At 41.3% G+C, this 13,235-nt stretch overlaps 1 protein-coding gene across 1 annotated transcript in view; it reads left to right on the plus strand.

Moving 5' to 3' along the window:
• The window catches only part of Atp8b1 (ATPase phospholipid transporting 8B1), a 134,269-nt gene that overhangs the window by 76,428 nt on the left and 44,606 nt on the right, over positions 1 to 13,235 (plus strand). The window contains exons 3-10 of the mRNA XM_028774197.1: positions 2,555 to 2,652; positions 5,628 to 5,741; positions 7,242 to 7,340; positions 7,456 to 7,517; positions 11,154 to 11,226; positions 11,402 to 11,472; positions 12,717 to 12,799; positions 12,919 to 13,077. Of these exons, the coding sequence (XP_028630030.1) occupies positions 2,555 to 2,652; positions 5,628 to 5,741; positions 7,242 to 7,340; positions 7,456 to 7,517; positions 11,154 to 11,226; positions 11,402 to 11,472; positions 12,717 to 12,799; positions 12,919 to 13,077 (759 nt within the window). The remainder of the gene's footprint in view (positions 1 to 2,554; positions 2,653 to 5,627; positions 5,742 to 7,241; positions 7,341 to 7,455; positions 7,518 to 11,153; positions 11,227 to 11,401; positions 11,473 to 12,716; positions 12,800 to 12,918; positions 13,078 to 13,235) is intronic.

Genomic DNA, 13,235 nt, shown 5'->3' on the forward strand with positions numbered 1-13,235 from the left:
TGTCCAAAGGGGACGCTGTCCTAAAAGAATGGCTACAGTCATGCTGCCATCAGTGTCTGAGCAATGCTGTCCATACTGGCAAAAGACCAGACATGATCAATGTACAAGTGAAACCATAAAAAGAACATGGTCCTCGAGTCTATGCTGGAAGTCATGCTGTTGGCCTGACTCAGCCACTGCCTATGTTGAGGATGACTAAGCCACTGGGAGACGCAGTCACAAGTCTCCAACAATATCAGAATGACCCAGACTCCATATCTTGAAGATTATAAAAGACCTCTGGCCATGGCTATGAGAAACATCAGTTATCCAAGAAGCTTGCAACTGGCTAGCTTCTTTATATCTGTGGACCCCTGCAGGCAATTGAAAAATCTCAGGCTACAGCAGAAAATACGGGTATCTCTTGAGGCTACCGTGAAGGACCAGATCAGAATTTAGGCCATTCCAGCTGTGGTCACCCATAGACATGCCTGTATTTGTAGCAAAGGAATGAAGGGTCCCATATGGACTTCTGGGAGATCAGGATAGATTTGCTATCAAAAGCCTTTGCTCTACACAACAAGCAGGCTTAGAAGTGGCATTGCCTACAGAGTGGAAAGGATGGTGTCTTAGTTTTATTTTTTTGGTGAGGATCAAAATATCCTAACACAAAACAATGGCCTGGGTTCCTATGTACTTATTTTTCTCTTTCCCTTTTAAAGATTGCACATGGCAAGTCAACGCAAATGATCAAAAGCTCTGCAGCCAACCTCATTTTATCAATATAAAGTTATTTGGTATTAAGGATTTCTATTTGCTCAGAATTCCAGGTTACAATCTATCATAGCCGGAAACTCAAGATGACAGAAACTTAAAACAGCTAGCCAGATCACATCCACAGTCAAGGACACAGAGGAATGGATGTACGTACATTTGTTACTCAGATGCCTTTGTCCATTCATATACGGTCCAGGACTTAGACTCAGGGAATGCAGACACCTACAGTGGACAGGGTGTTCCCATATCAATCAATCTAATAAAGAAAATTACCCATAAACATATCCACAGACCAAACTGATCTATCAATCCCTCATTGAAACTCTCTTCATAGGTGAGTCTAGATTGTGTCAAGTTGAAAATTAAAATTGACCACCTCAGTTAGAGATAAGGTACAAAGAGAAAATATACAGGCTTCATCAGAGTTGGAAGTACAGTGTTAAAGAGAGGACCTGGGCCAATGGCCTTAGGGATCAACCCTAGCGATAATCCAGTTAGCCAGCACAGCGTGATGGTCATAGATAGGTTGTTTAAAGAGACATCTGTTAAACAAGAAATTGTTCACCTTAGCAGCAGAGATACTATGAACTTTCTAAAGTTCCCTGGAGTTCAGACATAACAACAACATGAAATGAACTTGGCTGGTCACCAAGAAAGGGCATGCATGCACAATGCCAATTCAAGATTATAACTCAGAAATGTGGGGTTAGTTGGCAATACCCTTCTTTGCAATTTATTCATTCACTAAATATTTAAAGAAATGTAAACATTAGAAACAAAGTAATAGGATTGAAATTTTAATATAGCTGTGAACTTTTGGGTCTTTGGCAGTTTTCTTTCATTCATGTTAGAGGTAGATTGTTCTTTTAGAACATTAATGTTGGCCGGGCGGTGGTGGCGCACGCCTTTAATCCCAGCACTTGGGAGGCAGAGGCAGGAGGATTTCTGAGTTCGAGGCCAGCCTGGTCTACAGAGTGAGTTCCAGGATAGCCAGGGCTATACAGAGAAACTCTGTCTCAAACAAAACAAAACAAAAAAAAAAGAGCATTAATGTTGCATGAGAGGCTAGTCAAGTCTCAACTTGGATATTCACTTGCTAGGGCTATCAGCTGTAATTTAAATATCTGACATGTGTGCTCATGGGCTCTTGCTCTGAAGGGCTGGGATCAAGCTGTTGGCAGATTTCATTCTTCCCAAGGATCATGAGGTTGAGAATCTGTCTCATTTACCTTTCCTGTTGCTGAGATAAAATACCTAAACAAAGGAACCTTAAGGGAAAGAGGGACTTATATTGACTCACAGCTCAAGGGTACAGTCCATCCTGGCAGAAAAGGCCTGGCAGGAGGAGGCTGAGGCAGCCATTCACATTGCAGCCACACTTACTCAGGAAGCAGTCAGAGATGAACACCTGTGTTTGATTTCCTCTCTTCTCCTTATTCATGTTAGGATCTGAGCCCATGCTCACAGTGAAGGTGGGACTCCTACCTCTGTTAATGTCATCAAGATAGTTCACATGCCAAGATCCCTGACTCTCATGTGATTCTCAACTTCATTGTCAACCCAAATTGACAATTGAGATTGCCCATCACAGCTCCTACCTCAGGCTCTATGACTGTAGATTTCCATCTTCCACAGCTGACTTCACACCTTCTTCCTTCCTTGACGGCATCTCAATGGCCGCTTTGAGGAGGCCATCGTGTATATAATAGATTAGGGCCCACTCTATAGACCTCTCTTTGATTCCTTCCCTAGTGATCTCTGTTTGTACTTAGAATTCTTTTCTCGTTCTCTTTTAAAGATTGCACGTGGCAAGTCAAAGCAAATGACCGGAAGTTCCACGAACAACCTCACTTTATGAACACCAAGTTCTTTTGTATTAAGGAGAGCAAATATGCGGTAAGTTAATGCTAAAAAGGTTTTTAGAGTAGTCCAGGTTTGCCTAGTCACTTTCATGCTCGTCAGCTTCAAGCAGTGCCTCCCATACAGGTAACCACTTGCCTGGGTCTATTAATAACCCTCCCTTATTCTATAGACCATCGTTTTTATAAAGTTTAACTACTCTGAAGGTTGGTAGGTATGATTTAAAACAAAATAGAATCTTGTCAATTGGAAACTTCCCCTGTGTAGGTGCAAGTTTCTTGATAAAATATTTTATGAAAATTATAAGATGTTGTCACTGATGTTCTGTTTTGAAAGCAATGAGTTGATGGATTTAGAAATATCACCTAAGATGCTTATGTCCTTTATTCTTTTAAAGATGTATTTATTTATTTAATATATGTGAGTACACTGTCACTGTGTTTAGATACAACAGAAGAGGGCATTGGATCCCATTACAGATGGTTGTGAGCCACCACGTGGTTGCTGGGAATTGAACTCAGGACCTCTGGAAGAGCAGCCAGTGCTCTTAACCTCTGAGCCATCTCTCCAGCCCACTTATTTCCTTTAATATATGCTAAAACATATAGACAAGTGGGATTGGAGAGATGGCTCAATGGTTAAGAGTACTGGCTGCTCTTGCAGAGGACTGTGGTTCAGTTCCCAGCACCCGCAAAGGAGCTCGTAACAATTATAACTCCAGTTCCTGGGAGCGTGAGACCCTCTTCTGGTGTCTACAAGAGCCAGTTATGCTTGTTGTACACATACATACACACGAGCAAAACATTCATGCACATAAAATAAAAATCAGTAAGCCTATTTTTAAAAAGATACAGACAAGTGTTAGTTAAAAGCAGAGAAAGGAATTCATTCAATGTGGCCACACTGAGAAGAGTAACAAATAAAGCAGTCCAGTGACCTCCCAAGCCCATCTTCTAGATTGTCACATGAGGTGAAAAACAACTAGAAGATGAGGGTTATGCGTAACTAAGCTGTCTCTATCAGTATGTTGTCAACCCGTCACTCATTGTGATGATCTAGTTAGATCCATAAAATGATCTGACAAGCTGTTGTAACTGTGTGACATCTCTTTCCAGGGGAGAAATTCCTCCTCTAGCTGGCACCAGATTTTAGCCTTTTTCTTCTCTCAGCATGAGATTATTGGAGCAATTCCAATTTCTTGGGGACCATTGTTTCAGTAGTTTGATAGTCCCAGGGAAGGATGAAAGTGCTTATCCCTAGAATATCTTTCCTCTGGCTAGAACTGTTAGAGTACCACCATTGTGTGGCTTAGAAAGCAGAATATTATTTTCTTAACAGTTCAGGGAGTTGCAAGTCCAGAGTCAGGGGGTTTACAGGGTAGGGTCCTTTTTGGAGAATCTCAGAATCAGATCCATGCTTGTCTCAACATCTGATGCTTGCCCACAATTCTTAGCATTCTTTGGCTTGTAAACACATCACTCCAACCTCTGAACAATCCAATCTTCTGTTTTCTTCCTATGTGTCTCTGTATCCACTTCCCCCCACCTTCCTACAAGGCAGTGCTTCTCAACCTTTCTAATGCTTCAACTCTTTAATATAGTTCCCCATGTCATGGTGTCCTCCAACAATAAAATTATTTTCATTGCTACTTCATAACTATAATTATTTTACTGTTATAAATTCTAATGTGCAAAAGTAACTTTTACTCTCTTGAAGTCATTGTCATCTCTAAGGGTTTCTTCCTCAGTCTGCTAACCTAGGCCTTGTTCTGGAAGCTTCTAATCTAGGCCAAGAATATTTTCAGCCTCTGAGATTTGCCGCTGAATAAGCTCACCCATTCTAGCTCTTTCTAAACTCTGGCTGATCAACCCAATTGTTCTGGCTCAAACTCTTCTCCGAGCTGACTGACTCAATCTGGCTTCTCTCTCAGCCTCTCACTTTTTGTTCTACTTGGCAATCTGTTCTAATCTTCTGCCTTCTTTCTCATTTGATAGCTTGTTCTGTCTTCCCATGTATCTAACTTGTTTTCTCTTCAACCTGTCTCTGTAAAACTCTCCTGGCAAAACTGCTTCTTCTCTCTTTTTCCTTCTTCTATTTCTGCACTACTACTTCTCTTCCCTTTCCTCTCTCTTCTTATGAGAGTGGGCATATCCTATTCTGTCAAATCTTTCTCTGATTCATCACTTTGTCTTCCACTCAATTAGAAATCACTTTCAAACATCGATGCTCCCTTCTACAAACTAACTTTGCCTTCATCATTTGAGATTAAAGGTGTAAACTAAGGATGTGTCTGCATTCTAGCCAGAGGAATTAAAGGTATGTTCTAAGGCAGAGCCACAGCTTAACTAGAAACAGTTTTTTCAGCAAATAACACAATCTTGGGGTACACAGTATCATAAGATATCCTGCAATAGTAATGTGAATATATGTGTTTTCTGATGGCTTTAAGCAACCCCTGTGAAAGGGTCAGTTGACACCTCTCCCAAAGGGGTTGAGACCCACATGCTGAGAACCATGGCTATAAGGCGATCAGTCATTAGCTCAGAACTCATCCTGATCCACTGTGAAGTCATTCTTATAGACAAGTAAGATCTTGTTAATGAGCAGTAGAATTAGACTTCCTTTTGGAGGACACTATCAACCTGCAAGAAACATCTTTTTGCAGTGGCCTTTATCTTCCCTTAATAAAAGGTCTGTTCATGCTGGCATCCATCTTTGCCCCAAGTTCTAAGAGGTACAATGGATCAAAAAATGTGACAGCAGGATCCACAAAGTCCCAGCCTGGTGTCTGTATCTTGTGATTTAGACTGTAAAATCATTCCAAACATGTCTAGAATTAAAAACTTAGCAACTTTAAAATAAAATTTAAAAAAATAAAAAAATAAAAAAACTTAGCAACTTGAAGTATGGCCCTGTGTTTTGACAAGCTATGGGAAATAGTGATTTGTGCAGGTGTATATGGCATCATTTTTACAATAACTCATTGTTTTGTTGTGTTTGTTTTCCAACAGAGTAATGCAATTAAAACATACAAGTACAATGGATTTACCTTTCTGCCCATGAATCTGTTTGAGCAGTTTAAGAGAGCAGCCAACTTCTACTTCCTGATCCTCCTGATCTTGCAGGTAGTGCCCTTTGGGGCCTTGACTCCGTTGTCAGTGACGGAGGCTAAAGGCATGCAAGTAGATAGTCTCCGGGTTTGTTGTTGTTGGTTGTGCTTGTACTTTTTTAAAAAAAAAAAAATGTAGTCACCTGCTTCATAAAGCTTCTTAGTCCTTTTTGTGAGTTGGTTTTATATTAGAAACAAAACACTTTTTTTTTTTAAAGCCAAGGAGTCCTTATCTGGAGCATTAGACTTTTATCTGTGTAGAAACGGTTACTATAATCAAGGGGCTCTACACATTTTGGTTAGTGCTCACAATCAACCTTTAGTACCTGATAATATTGGGTTATAAAGATAACGTAGTCGGCTGGCTTTATCAAATTCTTTATCACAGGGGTTGGACTGGAACACATCCAATCCACTGGGATTTACTAATAAAGCCTTAAAATATAGTAGCATGTGTGTCTGAGAGGGGTGTAGGGCTTGTGGAGCAGAGAATATAGAAAAGACACCAAGAAGAAGTGGATATTCAACAGATGTGGGGAGAGGACCCAATAACTTGATCAGAAAAGGTGTGTCACTGAGCAAGTATAGAGGTGTACACATCAAGTCCTATTAGTATTTTCTGTGGCCAGTGGGCTCCTTTCTCTTTACTTACATCAAGAAGAAAAAAGACAGATTTATATGTTCACGATACAGCTACAGCTAGCCCGTTTGCTTTCTCTTAAGGTCCAGCAGTCCCCATTAGAGTGACAGTAATAGGCTATTTGCCTGCTTATTTGCTGACTATGAGGTAAACGCCAGCACAAACTTCATCTTGCAGAGTAGAGCCGAGGCATAATGTGGAAAAGTAACTTGCCCAAAGTCTGAAATCCTGAACATGTAGAGCTGAACAGTGCTGAATCTGGGAACTTAACTTCAAAGAACCAGTTATGGCCCAATGATCAGCAAATGAATCCGAGCGATCTCTACTGGGGTTTCTGGAGGGGAAACTGGGGAAGGGGATAACATTTGAAATGTAAAGAAATAAAATATTCAATTTCTTTAAAAAAAAAAAAAAGATGTATTCATTTCACCTGAGACACCATCTTGATGAGATGAAGCTTCCTTTGTTGCCTGGGCCAGTAGCCAAGAGCACAATGGAAGAGTTACCTCATCAGTTCCCTTCAGAAGCAGCAGGCCGTATTAACATCTTTTGTCTAATTGTAGGATCACAATAACTGCTGGCTGAACACATCTTGCTTAGAGTCAAGGGCTGCCTCCTCCCAACCCTACCCACTTTGAATTTGTACAAAACAGTTTGGAGTAGTTATGATGCAACCCCCCTTTGATGTCTGATTAGAGACAGCAGGATGGCTCTTAAATGTCCTTTCCTGCGTGCACTACAGTATATAGACTTGTTCAATGATAGATATTAGAATAAACAAACTTAAAATCAACTGCCTGTTGTTATCCGCTGCCTGTAAGTTAGATATGCTTTCGTGGGAACGTGTGTGTATGCAAGCTTTTTGATTTCTTTCAGGCAATTCCTCAAATCTCCACCCTGGCATGGTATACCACACTTTTTCCTCTGCTTCTGGTGCTGGGCATCACAGCAATCAAAGACCTGGTAGATGATGTGGTAAGGGTTTCTCAAGCCACTTTCTTCTTATCCTTCTCACCCTACTGTCATCCATCATTGATGTTTTTAAATATCAAGATGATCTAAGAGATACTCCCTTGTCTTCCTACCACAGGCTCGCCATAAAATGGACAAGGAAATCAACAATAGGACATGTGAAGTCATTAAGGATGGCAGGTACCCGTTCTTCATTTAGCTATAGAGATTTCATGTATAAATGTGTCTAGATACATATTGAAGAATAACTAATTATTAGCACCTAGACGTCTATGGCACATTAACTTTGTGTGTGTGTGTGTGTGTCTGTGCCTGTGTGTTCCTGTGAGTTTGTGCACTGCTGAAAGTACATGTGGGGATGAATGTATGTGCACATGGTGCCAGCAGTCAGTGTTGGACGTCTCTTCACAGATGCTATCTACTTTCCTTTTGGAAACCATGCCTCTCAAGGTTCTGGGGCTCACCGATTCAGTTAGACTAGCTAGGAAGCAACAGGGGTCTGGCTATCTCCATCTCCCTAGCATGGGATTACAAACATGTACTTCCTGGCATTTCTGGCTTTTCACATGGGCTCTGGATATCGAACTCAAGTCCTCAAGGTTGCATTACAAGTACTTTATTGACTGAGCCCAAGTACATTCAAATTTTAATAATCATCTCTCATAAAGAGAGATTCACCTCTCCTTCAGGGCTGTGGAACTGTACCCGACTTGGAATATATGTAGTTGATAATTGGGCTTGGGCTACCAGAATATGTAGCTCTTACATAGCCTACTTCCTCTGGCACACTGCCTCTGCCTCCACCATTCCCAGATGTGTCCCCTTCATGGATTTGCTTGTTTAGGATGCCCCCTATACCTTTCCTAATTTGCCACCTAAAAGGATTTCTTCCTCCCCTCCACTTTCAGAAGAACATTAGTACTCATCTTTTTATGATATGAATGGCATTAGAATTATTTGTGTAGGTGTCTCACCTCCTGGCCCATCCCACCTCACTGTTTAGGGTACATCTAACATGCAGAAAGAATTCAATAGACTCTTGTTCAAGGAACACAGGATATAGTCAATGCTAGCCAAGCCAACCAACTGAAGGGGCATTAATGAGTTGCTTTATGAGAAAGATCCTCAAGAAAGGACTCCAAAGTCAAGCACTAAAAAAAAAGAATGAAAGCCCGACTCAAAAGATTGTTTAGTGTGTCCACAATTAGGAAAATTTACAGCCAAAGCCACACACCCACTGCATTTAGTTCAAAATAGATGCCGCCAAGTTGTAAATGTTGACAAAGGCTTTTCCCCTGCTCCTTGTAAATGAATGAATGGATTCAGGACTGGAAGTCACCTCTGGAATAGCTTAGAGTCAATATTGTGAATGGAGGTGAGATTCTTTGCCATCCCTGGTAACGGGCAGCCCTGAAGCTAAGGGGAAAGCTCAAAGTAGAACATTTGATTACCATGCACGTATTCATGTGCATACACACGCACACACAGAGACACACACGCACATACACACACACACACATACAGACACACACACATACAGACACACACACACACACACACCACACACAGACACACACATGCACACACACACATAAGCTCTCAGCTGCACTGAGCTTGGAGCTGAGGCGCATCTCCAGCAGGGCCTTGCTTCTGGCAGCTCTTAACAGCAAATCAAGCCTGCATGAACATGGGATGTCAGTGAGGTTGGGCCCAGAAGCCTCCTCCAAGAAAACTGTCACATCACTCAGCCCAACAGAATGAATGACCTCTGATGTTCCCAGGGTTGGGACAGAAAAGTTACTAACGTATCCCTTTGTAATTAGGGATCAACACATAGCATTTCTAAATCATAACTTAAGCAATATTATAATATAAAATCAAGTATAAATGTCTTTCTTCTTTCTGTCTTGTTTGCTGTTGTTCATTTGTTTGTTTGTTACTTGTATTTTTATTTTTGTGCTGGAGCTTGAAATTGGGACCTTATACACCCCAAACCTGCACTCTGTCACCAAGCTACATCTCCAGTCCTTAGAATTTCGTTTGCTGAGTGATAAGCCAAGTTTATTTTTAAAAGGTCTAACATTGGGAATTTAAATTCTTACAAATTGGAGAAATTGATACTAGCAAATATTTAAAATGTATCCTAAAAGTTTCTGTTTTCTGTTGTTTGTGAACACATGGGCAGACAACATAGTAGTTAATATCTGTGTTCAGAAATCAGCTTACTGGTTACTGCAGGGTAGCCATGGCCATTACCACTGGGTATCTGAAACTTTCACCACCCAGGTCTCCTTTTTAGCCCGAGAAATTTTTATAAAAGCTCGGGTGTATTCAGTATGCATACCAATCAATCATTGTCTGATAATAAATCATTAAAATTTTATTTTAGAGTAAACCTTTGGTATCAATATAACTTGACCATTTATTAAGGATGAAAGTACATTTTCATGCTAATGATTGTGCCTGTTTATTTTTATGAAGAATTAAGTCTTGGATGAACATTTGACACTGCAGGATGTAGAATAGTTTCAACACTTTTCATCTGGCCAGTATCTTGATATTTTTGAATCTCCATTGCTGGCAACTCTGTCCCATAGATACATAGTGCAAATGGCAGAAATAAGTTTAAAGCCACTGCAGAAATTGTTGCGAATTCTCTCCTCATCCTAAGCTAGAATTTATATAATGTTTTGTTTTGATTTTGCTCTTGTCTTTTTGTTTGTTTGTTTGTTTGTTTACAAAACTCAATTAAGCAACTCAAAAACAGCAAATCTTAAAATTATCTTTTGGGTTATCATATGAAGTAATGAGCTTCATTATGACATATTATGTGTCATATTTGATTTTCAATAATTCCTTAACAACAATTTTTAAAAATCAAGCATCCTCGCGCAATATAGCACAAAGATTTACTAAGCTTCTGAGGAATATGACAGAAAATATTAAAGTTCTTGTTTTCTGCAATTAAATGGTTATGTCTCTATAAGAGCAGAAAACACTTACATGAACAATGAATACATCACACTCAATAGCAAGCAGTCATTATCTTGAACCTGGACTGATGTATTCTGGCCAGTCCTCATTGGCAGAACCATGGCCTCAGTGAAGTTTTATGCCACAACATGAATGAACACCCCCAGAAACACCTCAGGCTCCTTAAGCATTTGGTTTTGCATTTTGAGTTTTTATATATTCATAAATCTTGTTACTGTTGCCAAAAGTTGTAAAATCCCCACATTCAGTTACGTGACTTCATATGGAAGAAGCAAAGCCCGGTTTACAAAGCACGGAGCTAGCACACATTTTGTAGTTGTGAAGAAAGCCTTTGGGCCAGAGGATTATAGTTTGAAGCTTATCAAACTTTGATGGATTAGAAGGAAAATACCCTGTGGAATTTAAAGATGGAGAGGAACCCTGTGAGAGTAAAAGCCTGTGAGAATTCTTGGTGGCCTGTGGGGGATCATGCTTTCCTGTCTGGTACCAGCACCAAGCAGAGAAATAAATAAATAAACAAACAAACAAATAGAAAACAGGGACAGATAGCAAGCCATGAGCACAGAGAGGTGGTCACTGTTCTCCCTGCATGTTGATGTGGGTTCTTCCTTACGTGAAGCAGAGTGAAAAGAACACAGCACAGTACTCCAGTGCCTCCCTCCCAGCAGGTTAAAGCAACTCTTGTGGCATCAGTGGAAGGGAGAACTTGTAGCAAACACTCTCCTGTGATTTGTACATTTTTAAAAGACTCTTTGACACTCAAGAAGAATGAGAAATTCTTGGCCTAAAACTTAAAAACCCAAATTGATTTTTGATTCTTAGGTTCAAAAGCATCAAGTGGAAAGATATCCAGGTTGGAGATGTCATCCGTCTGAAGAAGAATGATTTTATTCCAGTAAGGAAACCGCTTCTGCCCCATCCTTCTCCTCATGCATACCTACCCCATTTTAACCCCTACCCTGTCCCTACCTTCACCCCTGCCCCCTACCCGCAGCAGACCTCCCTATTCCCACATCATGTTCCTTCCACCCTGGGGACCCTGTGTGGCAGGTGTCTTTTATTTTTGACAGGCTGACATCCTGCTGTTGTCCAGCTCAGAGCCTAACAGCCTCTGCTATGTAGAAACGGCTGAGCTCGACGGGTGAGTGTGTCTCAGGGGGGCCCATTCCGAAGGTGGCCTGGAAGGGAACATTCATTGCCTGTTCTGGGTAGGAAGCCCTGGGAGTTGGCCTTTGCCTGGGCTGCAGTCTGACATGTCCACAGTGGACTGACTCCTTTTTCTATAAAATGGAGCTGTTCTGCACCTCCCATTAAGACCACATACCAAGTTCCTTGCAAACCGCTGCTCAGGGACCGTGGATACGATTGTATCTTCAGAAATGAGACTAGGTTCTTTGCCAATAGAATCCTCTCATCATTTTTAGAATAAAATGCTGATTTTTGAGCAAGTTTCAGTAGATTTATTGAGTACTTAACCACGTAAGGACATTTTAATAACTATGCAATTATTATCACAAGGAAGATGAGGCCCAGGGAGGTGGCGAAGGTCACATAAGAAAGGAGAGTCACGGCTCTGCTCCCTGTGGCCCCTGTTTCTCATACCCCAGCTACAGACCCATGGCTTTATGGAGAGCTAGAATCACAGGAGTGGAAAGCTGGCCTTCTCTTGCCCTGTAGATCAGCTGGTTGGTTGTCTAGTCTTAGAGATGGCACAACCCTTATTCCCAGTGCTGAAAAACTTTCAAGAGACAGGAAGTCCCATGTCTTGTCGGAACTAAATGGAGGAGCTGGGATCACCAGTCAACTTCCTAAGGAGTGGAGACTCCCTTGTTAGTGACTACTCCTGAGAAGGCAGCCTGGCCCTCCAGGGTGAGGTGCTCACCTGCTGTCATGGAGGACTCCCATGGAACACTCCCTCTTGCTTTTCCTTTGGGCTGTGATAGGTACAGCCTAAATATACTTACCACTTCCTTTTCTGGCTAGAGTTGCCTTTTTCAAAACACATCCGACTGTCTGCTCTAGAAAGTATATCGACAGAAGGTGCTAAGCAGGTCGTCTGCACTGGGTCTACAGACTGTTGTAGCATGGCAGCATGCTGTAGACCAGGTTGGGGGCAAGAAGTGCACTTGAGAATAAGGCTGTATTTTGTCTTAACTGGCACAGTGGCACACAGCCAAAGGACATGGCACATCTTAGGTGTATAATCTTGCTCGAGCATCAGATTGGCCCATCTAAACTCACAATTAGTTTGCAAATAGAACAAGCTAATGATTACGCTTCGCTCACTCCCAGATAGGCAGAATGTTACTCTGTGGGATTTTCTTTTTGGTCTTTTGAGCTACAAATTGTGCTCCTTTAATTTTACCTACCTCCCCCTCTCTGTAGAGAAACCAATTTGAAGTTCAAAATGGCCCTGGAAATCACAGACCAATATCTCCAAATAGAAGATAACTTGGCCACATTTGATGGTTTGTACCGAACTACCTTACTTTGTTCTAAATTCTAGTTGTTTTACTCGGTCTCCATGGGTTAAGCCAGGGGCCTATTGTATTTGACTGACAATGTGAATTAATATCTTTTGTAAAAGGTTTCATCGAATGTGAAGAACCAAACAATCGGTTAGACAAGTTCACAGGAACGCTGTTTTGGAGGAACCAAAGTTTTCCTTTGGATGCCGATAAAATCCTGTTACGGGGCTGTGTGATTAGGAACACTGATGTCTGCCATGGCTTGGTCATTTTTGCAGGTACTTCCTGAGTGTGCTTCAAGTTCTTACTTTTTTTTTTTTTTTTTTTTTTGGTTTTTTGAGACAGGGTTTCCCTGTGCAGCCCTGGCTATTCTTTAACTCACTAGGCTGGCCTCGAACTCAGAAACCCGCCTGTCCCTGCCTACCAAGTGCTGGGA

This window comes from Grammomys surdaster, unplaced genomic scaffold (assembly GCF_004785775.1).
Source record: "Grammomys surdaster isolate TR1022 unplaced genomic scaffold, NIH_TR_1.0 239, whole genome shotgun sequence".
NCBI classification, from domain to species: Eukaryota; Metazoa; Chordata; class Mammalia; order Rodentia; family Muridae; genus Grammomys; species Grammomys surdaster.